Consider the following 12,110-nt stretch of genomic DNA (forward strand, 5'->3'; position numbering starts at 1 on the left):
GATTTTTGTGGAGATTCCATTAGCTCCATTACGTAGGCATGAGTACTGAAATCACCAATCTGCAGCCCCTCTCCCTTCCCTGGGGGCTGAAAGCTCCGACCCTCTAGTCACATGGTTGGTTCCCATGACAGACAGCCCCCATCCTCAGGAGCTTTCTAGACATGACCTCATTAGCATAAACTCAGTGTGGTTGAAAGGGTCTGGTCATGAATAACAAAAGACATTCCTCTCACTCCTGTCATTCAGAAAATTCCAAGAGTTTCTGTGCCAGGAACTGGGGATGAGGATGAAATATGTATTTCTTATTACATCACAATGTCACACACAGCAAAGGGCAAAACCTAAGGTCTGGAGCCAAGAGGGCAACACACAGCTGAGATGCCCACCAAGAGCTTCCTGAAGGCTCCAGTGAGCCAGGATCCAGGATGTGGCACACACAGCATGGGCAGACTCACAGCGATGGGCAGTCCTCCCCAGCCTGACCTTGCAAAGCTCGCGTGGACACTGGGGGCTTTCCTGCCCCCTCCTGCCACTTTCAGTCCACCTGAGTTTTGCAGGGCAGGTCCCATGCCTGGCTCCCAGGTGGCCGTGAGACCCAGGCTGTTCCTACAGAGCTCCGCATGCCACAGCCACCATGTGACATCAGGGCAGATGGGCCATCCAGGCCAGTTAGAACAAACGGTACTCAAGTCCAAGACTTGTCAGCACTGACAGGGAAGGGAAGTTCTTTCTGCTGGGTGTCCTGAGAAATGAGATACGATAAGCCCCTAGCTACTGAGAGCCATTTGCCACTCTGAGCAGAGTGCTTACCCAGAACCGAGCTGATTCACAGGAAATATGGGAGGAATTTAGATCAGTAGAGCCTTAACACCAGCCCTCCCCTATGTGCACCTGAACTCCCATCTCTGCTGCAGTCATCTGAGCTGGGATTTCCTTCACTTGCAACTAAGAGTCCTGACTAATACTTACCCTAAAGCTGTATGATTCAGGAAACAGTGCCAGACAAAAAGAGGGAAATTAATAGTGACTTTGAGAGTTAAAAACACACGTTGGGTGCCACGGTGCCATCTCAGTGCATCTGCCTTTCTGCCAGAGGGAGGCTTTGTGGTTTTACCCTTTCACAAACCCCTTGCTCTACACTTCAGACTGATCAAGTCACTTAAACAGCTTCAACAGCTGATCTGCATACCATGAAGATTAATGAGGAACGGCCACAATGGAACATGACATAGCCGTCACTTAGCCGTGACTTATTTTCCCATTTGTTAGAAACGTGGTAACTATTTAACTAGGTTGGTGTGCTGCCTAATAGAATATACAGGTTAGTAGAAAGTTAGAGATTACTGTTCAGCAAACTACCTTTAAACTGAACTTGAGTACACAATTTCGTGCCTCTTTGACTTATTTTTCTTTTTTTTCATTTGTTCTAGAAACATTTATTGAAAACCTACTATGAGAAAGGCATTATTCAGGGAGCCATAGCATGTAATCAGAGGGGGTGGCATACAGGGAGGGCTGGGAACAGAGCATCGTGATAGAAAGTGCTCTCTTGGGGAGAGAGATGGAGTGACTTCGAGCCACTTGGAAAGGCATCCGATTAGTCCTCAGTATCCATTTCCCCCTTTTGCCCTTTAATAACCAAACTCCCCAAATGGTAGCTGGGCAATGACTACCCAGCTGAGGATTGCACTTCTCCCACCTCCCTGGCACCTGGAGTAGCCACATGGGCAGATCTGACCAATGGGGTGTGAGTAAAAGTGACACCTGCCACTTCCGGATTACATTGTTCAAAGGAAGCTGCCAGCCCCATTTTCTTTTCCCCTCCCCGGGGCTGGAGCCCTGACATGGTGCTTGTGCACTAGTTCTGATCATGAAGGGGGACAGCGTCCCAAGGGATGGCAGGCAACAAGAGAGAAGGAGCCTGGGTGTCAGGATAACATCGTGGAGCTGAGCCAACGTCCCACTCTGGACACCCTGTCACCTCGACTTTTAAATAAAAGAGAAATAAATCTACCATCTGGTTTAACATTCTGCTTTTTGTCTCTGTTAAAATAGCCAAATCAATATACTAACAAAAAGTTCCAGCTGTTAAGTATAAGGGAAGTGCACACAAATTCTGGGTGACCCACCCCATGAAGGCCTTTATACAGAGCAGGCTCTGATAGTATCGCAGACATCAGCAATGCTTTCTGCTGTGGACTGATTGAGTTCTGTCCCCCAAAGTCCATAGATTAGAAGCTTAGTTCCCACTGTAACAGTTGAGATTAGGAAATCCTATGATGGCAATTGAAAGGTGGGGCCTTGAAGAGGTGATTAAATTGATGGATTAATAATGGTGATCCAGGGGTGTGGTTCTGAAGGCTTTAAACGGAGAGCACGTGAGAGTCGCTCTCTCTCTGCTCCACCATTTTCTGCCATGTGCGACCCTTGCATTGCTGTAAAGCCACCACCAAAGAAAATCCTGACCAAATGTGTTCCCTGGACTGTGGGCTTCCCAGCCCCCAAAACTGTAAGCAATGAATTTTGTTTTCTTTATAAATCACCCAGTTCCAGATATTTTGTTATAAGCAACAGAAATGGACTAAAACAGTTTCCAAGTAATGGTCTATGGATCGTGGATTGGCCACACTACAATCAGCCAGCCGAGGAGCTTTTCAGAAAATGGATTTCTTGGTCACCAGCTCTGGAGTTTTCATTCAGCAACACTTGGAAGGGCTCGAACATCTATTATTTCATCCAGATAATTCTCAGGTGCTGCTCCTGGACCAGAACATTCTATTTGCTGTCTTCCTGCTCTCAGCCCCCTGTTGCCTGGGCCATTTCACATCTGCACCTGTCTCTCTCTTTTTGGGGGTCTGTTCAGACTCTTTTCTTCTGGCTTTTCATCTTTGGCCTTTGCCTCAGTTTCCCACAAATGTTCCCCAGACAGCTTCATAACACTGTTCAAAAAAACATCTCAGGGGTCAGTAGACCCCATATGTGGATTGACTCTTCTGTTACTTGAGTCCCAAAGTGAAAGAAAGCCCTTACCTTCTTAATTTACATGGTAACATTCTGTAAACATTATTTTTCACTGCACTTGAATAGTTTTATGTGTTCGACTCAGTCACTACACAGAAGGAATGAATTGCATTTTTTCTGAAATTACACATAACGGGAATCGGAGGGATGTTTTCCAGGAAGATGTCCTGATAAGTTTTGTGATTTATGTGGGCAGCTCACTTGCCCAGGTGGGAGTTTTGGTGATGCTTTCCAGTGAAAAGGGGAGAAAAAGAGAAGTCTACAAAAGCTTAGCACCTTCAGTCCCCCCACCCACAGCTTCTGCCAACCCTCCCCTCTGCTGAGCTCCCAGCTCTGTGCATGGAACCTCCTGAAAACCAGCCATGCCTCCCTCTGTTTTCAAGAGATGATGTACAATTTGTGGTCTCCCTAGAGGTTTTGCTTCTCTCTCTTCTTTTCTTGGGAACTATTTCATTTTTACCTTTTGAAAACACTAGTGGAGTGTTTTGTACACAGTGGGCTCAATAAATATCGCTGTCTGGCTGAGTTATGTCTCCTGCCTGCTTTTTCACATTTTTCTGTTCATAAGATCCAGAGGAGTCAGAAAAAAACTAAAGAAAAGGACACTCAAGACAGGCAGTGCTGTCTGTTAGCCAATTCTGATAAGCGTGTGGGATGCGGAGGTGGGGGGCGTGCTTATGAAAGCCAGAAGGGCTGGTACTCATGGCTACCATATTGAAGAGTTTCCAAGACTGAGCCATCTGGGTTCTTCCCTTCCCACTGTGGCTGGGGTAGGACTTGGTACCTTTCATGTCCTTTCCCAGTTATTTTACCTAGGGACCTTCCATGATACTGGTCGCTAACTAGTTTACCGACTAGTGCAGGAAACGTTTTTCTCCAGTGCAGGCTTCTGAGCAATGAGTCAATGCTTCATGGAGGTAACCAAGGTGGCCCGTTGGGAGTATGTGGAGGTAAGTAACCAGCAGGAGAGCAGAAATAACCAGAGGAAATGGCTTGACCGTAAGGTCGCAATGCACAACCTACCTTCTTCCAGAGTCCCCTCCCACAGTGAAAATCACCATCATCCATCCACTTGTTAAGCCAGTAATCCAGGAGTGGTTCCAGCTGCCTCCTGCTCCATCGAACCCTCCTTTCCCCCATGTTCGCACCAGCTTCATGTCCCACTGTCCAACTTACCACTTAAATAGCTCTCACATCTATCCACTTCCCATTACTTCTGCACCACCCCAGTCCAAGCCACCACCTCCCATCTGGAAACCATGATAGCCTCCCCTCTGGCCCACCAGTGGCCATGCCGTCCCCCTCCAATCTCTCCTCCATGCTGCGGCAGATTGATTTCTCCACATGCCATCTGATTGTGTCGCATCTCTTCTTAAAATCTCCCAGTGACTTCCATTTGCTTTTAGAATAAGGACAAAACTTCACCTGGCCCTGGACGGTCTGGCCTCTGACTACCTCCCCAGTCTCACCGTTAACACAGTGCCTGGTACGTGGGAGACCCTCAATATTTGTTGAGTAATAAATACACCACATCTACCTGTTGACTATATGAATAAATTAGTGCATGAACAGATGAATGAGTGTGCCTTGGGACTAAACTTCCCTTTAGGAATTTGTACTGTCACCTCTCTCACCATCACTGGAACCTGGAAGGGGTCTTCATGCCATGACAACAGACACAAGGGTCTAAGTAAAAGTTGAATGTTCTGGACCTCGAGTCACCAAACACCCTTTTCACTCATCTCATTTGTAAGTCTGGGCTCCTTTTTTTTTTTTTTCCTTTTTGTCTTTTTTCCGTGTCCGGCAACGGATCGCAACCCTCAGCGTCGCCCCCGCACCGGACCGGGACCGGCAACGGGATCGCAACCCTCGGTGTCTCTCCCACGCCTCGCTCAGCCAGTGAGCGGGAACCAGTCTGTATGTGGGATCCGAACCCTCGGCGGGAGCGCCGCCACGTTTCCCAAGCGGCGCACTATTGCAGTGCGCCACCGGGCCGTGGGCTCCTTTCTTATATCCCGCTCTGGCAATGATTCTATCACCTCATGCATTTATCTTGATATATAATCTTATTTCTCAGGACTTAAGACTTCAGCTGTCTTCTGAGTATGTTTTCATGATCTGTGATGGCTCCTGTGCCCCTCTAGTGTTGCCCATCCCTTGGGGCCCTCCTTTCCTTCTTCCCACGTGGGCAGCTCCCACCTGGTCTTCCCTAGGCCCACAAGAGAGGCCCACACATAGCCAAGGCTCTGTAACCCCAGAGATGCTAGTTCAGTCTCTACTGGATGGATTCCAGAGTCTTTATTTGAACTAGCTCTTCAGATAATCTACTGTGCTGCCTCTGGGCCATAGTACCTACCCCAGGTATTTGCCTAGGAATATCCTCTGCTGATTCTGTGTTCTCAGCTCCCTGCATCTACAGGCCAGGATGGTACCTTTTTCTATACCTTCTGAAAGGAATAGCTCAAAGAAATAGGCATAGAATAGAAACAGACTAGCAGGAAAAAAGAAGAAAAGAAAACAAAACAAATATCCATCCCTCCAATGCAATATTTCTAGAACCATTAGAGTACTATTGATCTAGTTTCATGGATAACATAACATATTTTACTATAGCAGATTTTTAATAGAACAAAATGACCATAGGACTCTTTTTTCAGAACATATGCTCATTGTCATGAAACATGTGATCAGTTTATGGTTAAAATTCTGAGTGTCCCTCACATAAAAGAATGTCTTATGAAAATCTTAGCATAGATTCTGACACAGTGTAGGGGCTTAATAAATATTTATTTGAATGAAGAAATTATTCAAATTCACCCTCTCCCTCCAAAAATCACCATCTCCACTAGTTATATTAATGGGTCGCCTTTGAAATCAGGGCTGGCAATTGTACAGACAGTCCTTATAAGCACTTTTCCATTTTCTACCTTTGGGAGTTGAGGGTCAAACACCAATCAACTGAATCCTATCTGATTGAAAGCATAGTTACTGGTCGGGCTCAGTGTCTGGGCTTCTACTGAGATGAAATTTTAATCAGCCCATTGATTGAATTTTGAAACAGTCTCTTTTTGTATATAAAAGCTATTAAAGTACACTTAAAATCCCATGGCTTACACATTTTACTCTGAATGCCCTCCCAATCAAATGTTGGAATAGACTTGGTTTAAGTCAAATTAATATTTTGTTCATATTTGGAAAGATAAATGATAATATGTTAAGACTGAAAAATAGCAAAGTAGCATGGGGTGCTGACTCCCTCCCCCAAATCTATCCTGGGTGGAGACACCACAGAAGAGAAAGGAGACTGAGGTTGGAAGACCACAGAGCCATGCTCAGAAGCTAGTGTGGTGGAGTGTGGTCTGGAGTGGGAGATGGAAAAAAGCACTGGATTCCCTCCTCCTTATTCCCTTTCCCCTTTCCTGCACTTTCCTGGGGAGATCATTTCTTGGGGAGCATCAGTGCCCACTGGAATAAGAAACATGGCAGAGAGGCAGGCAGGCTGGCAGGAGTCTGAGCACCTCTCCCTCCCACCCATCTGTGCCCACCTTCCCTAGAACAGTAGTCCAGGGAGATTCTCTGGTAGATCAATGATGCCAAAAGTAGGGGAAACAGGGAATGGTTGAGCATGAATGCAATACCAGAGTCTGTTCACCTGCAGGAGCAGCCCACCTGTATTAGCCTGCTTCTTTTGCTTATAACAAAATACCTGAAACTGGGTGATTCATAAAGAAAATAAAAGTTATTGCTTACAGTTTTGGAGGCTGGGAAGTCCAAAGTCCAGGGAATACATCTGGTTAGGGTCTTGGTGGTGGCAATAGTGATGGCAGAGTATCACATTGCAAAACTGGGGGAGCAGAGAGAGCAAGGTCCTCATGCACTCTCCTTTTAAAGCCCTCCAAATTATTGGGCCAGCCCGGTGGTGCACTGCTACAGGGCCACGCTTGGGAGCGTGACGGCGCTCCCGCCGAGGGTTCGGATCCCACATACAGACCGGCCGCTCACTGGCTGAGCGAGGTGCGGGCCCAACACCAAGGATTGCGGTCCCGTTGCCGGTCCTGGTCCGGTACCGGTGCGACACTGAGGGTTGCGATCCGTTGCCGGTCACGAAAAAAGACAAAAAGGGGGAAAAAAAAAAAAGCCCTCCAAATTATGTCCATGGCCACCATTTTTAATTCATTCAATAAGGCATGGTCTACAATCTAATCACCTCTTCAAGCTCCACCTTTCAATGACCATAATAGGATTTCCCACAATCTTAACACTGTCACAGTAGGAGTCAAGTTTTGGGGGGACATTCAATCCAAGGCACCACCCCCCAAAACTAAACTAGCCTGGAAAGCACAAGCAAGGCTTTCTTTCTTTCTTTTTTTTTTCTTTCCCTCCCTGAACAGCCCCCAGGCTCTCTTTTGTGTGTGTGTGTGTTCTTTTTTGTTTTGTTTATTTTTTCATTGAAACATAATTGATCGTACATATTTGTGGGATACAGCGTTGAATATCAATACCTGTGTGCACTATATGACTTTCAAATCAGGATAATTAGTATATTCAAATTGCACAATGTAATCATATTTTGTGGCCCTTTACCAATTTCTTGACAAGCAAGGTTTTCTCCCTTATTACCACAAAGGCAAACAGTGGGAGCCAATGAAGTTGAGAGTCCCAGTGGAGCAATAGATGAACTCACAGAGTAAAGTGACAAAACAACTGTTCCAGAGAAAGCAAATATAATGGGAAAGACAGGACATGAATCTAAAATGAGCATATATTGGGCATCTGCAAGAGGAATAAGTAACTATGAAGATTAAAGTATTGAAAATTATAAACAGAAAAATATAATTTTCCCAGTAAAGGATTCACTGGGTAGATTAAATATCAGAATGGATATAGATGGAGAAAGATTTAGTGAACTGGAAGATCAAGTCAAGGAAATCTCAAAGAAAGCATCAGAAAAGGAAAGGATGAGAGAGAAGTTAAATGGTATAGAAGAGAAAAGTAAAGCTATCACTATCTGCGTAATAGGAGTCCCCAAATGAGAGAAAAAGGGAAATAGGGAGGAAAATATTTGAAGAAGTAATTTTCTAGAATTAGGGAAAGATAGAATGCTTCAGATTGAAAAGTCTCATCCAGTGCTAAACAAGATCAAAAACCATGGGGAAAAAATAATGATGCTGAGCAAATAAAGCTAGGTACACACACAACTGTTGGGAAAAAACCCACAATTAGACATATTGTAGTGAAATGTAAGAACATCAAAACCAAAGAGAAAATTCTAAAATCTTTCAGAGAGAAAAAGCAGATCGCTGTGAGGATTCTTGATAGCGGTGAACAAATGTCTTCAAAACAGTGAAGATAAGGAACTTTGAACCTTAACATTTGTAAGCAGCCAATCTTTATTCAAATGTGAGTGCAACATGAAAATATTAAGCATTCTGGGTCTAAGGAAAACTTATGCCACAACTTTATGCCTCTTTGAAAGAATTCTTGGGGGATACACTTCAAGAAAGGAAATGCAGAAAGAAGTAATAAGATGTTAGGAAATAAAAAAGAAATAAAGTAGTAATACATGATACAACATGATGAATCTTGAAAACACTATGCGAAGTAAAAGAAACTAGTCACAAAAGGCCACATATTATATGATTCTATTTATATGAAATATCCCAAACTGGAAAATCCAGAGACATAAAGTTGATTACGATTGCCAGAGGCTGAGGTGGGTAGATGTGCAATGTCTACTAATGGATATGGGGTTTCTTTTGAGGCGTGATGAAAATGTTCTGGAATTAGATAGTGGTGATGGCTTGCAACTTTGTGAATATATTAAAAACCACTGAATTTGTGCACTTTAAAAACAATTTTTAAATAAACTAGAAAGGGCCGGCTCGGTGGCACACTGCTACAGTGCACCGCTTGGGAGTGCGGCGGCACTCCCGCCGAGGGTTTGGATCCCACATACAGACCGGCGGCTCACTGGCTGAGCGAGGTGCGGGTGCAACACCGAGGGTTGCGATCCCGTTGCTGGTCCCGGTCCAGTACGGGCGCGACACTGAGGGTTGCGATCCGTTGCCGGTCACAAAAAAAGACAAAAAGGAAAAACAAATAAACAAATAAATAAACTAGAAAAAAGATATTAGGAAAATCAATTTTAAAAAGTAAATAGTTGGGGCCGGCCTGGTGGCGCACTGCTACAGTGCGCCGCTTGGGAGCACGGCGGCGCTCCCGCCGAGGGTTCGGATCCCACATACAGACCGGCCGTTCACAGGCTGAGCGAGGTGTGGGCGCAACACTGAGGGTTGCGATCCCCTTGCTGGTCCCGGTCCGGTACGGGCGCGACACTGAGGGTTGCGATCCGTTGCCAGTCACGAAAAAAGACAAAAAGGAAAAAAAAAAAAGTAAATAGTGATTCTTTCCTCTACCTCCCCTCCCCCACCAAAAATATCTATAACGTTTCAGATTTAAAACTCTAGACAACAGCAACATGCCAGGAAGAACAGGTGAAAGAAAAGAAAGAGACCAGAAAACATACTGTGGTAGATTGGATGCCCCGAAACCTCATCTGAGCTTAAGTCCCGACTGTAACTGTTGAGGGTGGGAAATCCTATTACAGGAATTGAAAGTTCAGACCTTTAAGAGGTGATTAGATTGTAGGACCCTTCCCTAGTGAATGGATTAATAATGGTGGGCATGGGCATGGTTCTGAGGGCTTAAAAGGAGAGTGCATGAGAGGTGAGTCTTGCTGCTCTGCCATTTTCTGCCACATGAGACCCTTGGGTCACTGTCACAACCACCAAAACCTTCACCAAATGTGTTTCCTGGACTTTGGACTTCCCAGCCTCTGAAACTGTAAGCAATAGATTTTGTTTTCCTTATAAATTACCCAGTTCCAGGTATTTTATTATAAGCAACAGAAACAGACTAATACACATACTAAGAGTTTTTTCTTGTTCCAGAGGAAGACATAGATATGTACAGTATAAGCTATAAGCATTGATAGGGAAAAATAAACATAAGTGGAAATCTAAATAAAGCTGGAGGTAACCACCAGAGAAATATAAATATCTAGTATAATTGTGCCCAGGCATTTTTTACATAATACAACAAATATTATTTTTTGATAAATTATTTTCCTTTTATATATGTCCTTTTTATATGAATTTAATATCATATATAAATAAAATATATAGTACTATATATAAAAATAAAAAATATATATAAAATATATTTTGTACTTATTATATATAAATATTTTATATTTTTCTGTTTATATATTTATATAAAATATATTCATAAATGCACTCTATATTTAAGATGCACTATATTGTGTACCTTTTAAATTATATTTGAAGATGTGTTCTATTTTTTTTTTTTAAAGCATCATTTAAAACCACTTCCTTTAATATACAAGAAACACATAAGACACAAAGAAAGTCCAATAAAGCTCTCAGTCCCAGAGTTGGCAGTTTAGGAGGAGTCAAAGAAAAATAAATCTCTCCTAGTCTTCCTGGGAAAGAAGGGGTGAGAGGACACAGAATATCAGCAGGCCCTGGGTGAGTCCAGTGCTAGGGCCATGCAGGGTCTAGTTCTCTACCAAAGGAAAGTGCTGATTTTCCTTGTCGTGGTCCTGGCTTTGCTCCCATGCTCGTTCTCCAGTTTTCAGAAGTCGTCCAGTTCCTTCCTTTAGTTCCCTAACATTTTCACTTAGAGGAGAAGGCCGCTTACCCTGTCTTGGTGTCAGGGCCCCGGGTGAGTTGTCATCCTGCAGGATGGTGAGGGGGGATCTCCCTGGTACCTTGCCGTTTGGTTTCCATCTATTGCGCTTAGAACCTAGAGCAGATAAGGAGTTACAGCAAGAACCCAAAATTAGGGGCTTACAGTTTATTCCTCCCACACTCATCCACGGACATTATCCCAGAACATTATTCCAGTTTCTCTTCCCTATATCTTGCTAGATTTTGTACCTGAAGATCGGGGACTCTCAGGGTCTCTCAAGGGCTTGTCTGAGCTCTGGCTGGCCACAGGGGTTTCTGTGAGCTGTCTTATTTCTTCCTTGGAAAACACCTGTTTGGAGGGGAGCTCACTCTGGTTCCCAGGTGTTGTCTGGTCCTCAACGGATAACTGGGTACCCAGAGGCAAGTCCAATTCAGAAGATGAAGGTGCCCGCAGGGGCAGAACAGGCTCAGGAGTAAGATTCGATTTGGAGGCTGCAGTCTCAAATACTTCATTCAGCTGTTTCGCCAGTGGGCTAGGAGGATCTCCGCTGCTGGTCTTCATAGGTGTCTGTGCAATGCCAAGGGTAGGAGAGCGGGGATCTGAGTCCTGGGCCTGTTTAGGACCCTCTAGTTGTTCCCCTGCTGGTAGGCTTGGCTGTGGAGAGCTCTCCACCTGGATGGGAGTGCGCAGGATGCCGGCACTAGGTGAACGGGGATCCTCCACTCGAGCCAGATGCTTGTTGTACGGCGGAGGCCGCGCCAGGGTGACTGGGACGCTCTTGGCCGAACCCATGTCAACCAGGAGGGGAGGGTGGGGGGCAGGGCCCGGCCCGGGGCGAGGAGGTGATGCCGGGCCCCGATTCCTTTGCGTGCACAGCAGCTCGAGGATCAACCTCCCAAGATGTGTTCTATTTTTTATGAACTTCATATCAAGGTAGTAAATGGAGCATTACGAACTTTTTTTTTTTTTTTTTAGGAGCTCTGTATTTCATGGAGCTGAGGATATTGCCTTACTAACTGGCATTTTCCCTGTTTATTTCTCTGTTCATTTTTTATTTGCTTGTTTTCCACCACTAGAGTGCAAGTTCCATGGGGGGACATGGACATTGCCTGCCTTGTGATCTGCCCTATCCCAAATGCCCAGAAGGGTGCCGGGCACACAGGAGGCACTCAAGTCAACATCTGTTCTACCCTCCACACACAGGTCTATGTGTCTACAGGGCTAAGACAGCTTCTCCCACAGAGCCAGGCCAGTTTAGCTCAAACCCCCACAAATTAAAGATGAAGGGATTGAAAGTGTTTTAATTCAAAGAGTTCTGGCAGCCATAGTCCTTCAACAAAATGTAACAAGGAGGTGGTAGTCCCTCCCTAAAAATTTGC

General features: G+C 44.9%; 1 protein-coding gene across 2 annotated transcripts; it reads right to left on the reverse strand.

Annotated features, from left to right (window-relative positions):
* Positions 1–10,377: 10,377 nt before the first annotated feature.
* LOC103590278 (cell division cycle-associated protein 3-like) lies at positions 10,378–11,627 on the reverse strand. Of its 2 annotated transcripts, none has more exons than XM_008572486.1 (2): positions 10,980–11,627; positions 10,378–10,845 (listed from the first exon to the last, which is right to left on the reverse strand). In XM_008572486.1, the coding sequence occupies exons 1-2, from the start codon at positions 11,521–11,523 to the stop codon at positions 10,598–10,600; spliced, it is 792 nt and encodes a 263-aa protein (XP_008570708.1). In that variant the 5' UTR covers positions 11,524–11,627; the 3' UTR covers positions 10,378–10,597. The 2 variants fall into 2 exon arrangements, with proteins under 2 accessions (XP_008570708.1, XP_008570709.1); XM_008572487.1 differs by having other exon boundaries at positions 10,378–10,741; positions 10,980–11,625.
* Between the last annotated feature and the right edge of the window lie 483 nt (positions 11,628–12,110).

Source organism: Galeopterus variegatus, unplaced genomic scaffold (assembly GCF_000696425.1).
Source record: "Galeopterus variegatus unplaced genomic scaffold, G_variegatus-3.0.2 Scaffold792, whole genome shotgun sequence".
Taxonomy (NCBI): Eukaryota; Metazoa; Chordata; class Mammalia; order Dermoptera; family Cynocephalidae; genus Galeopterus; species Galeopterus variegatus.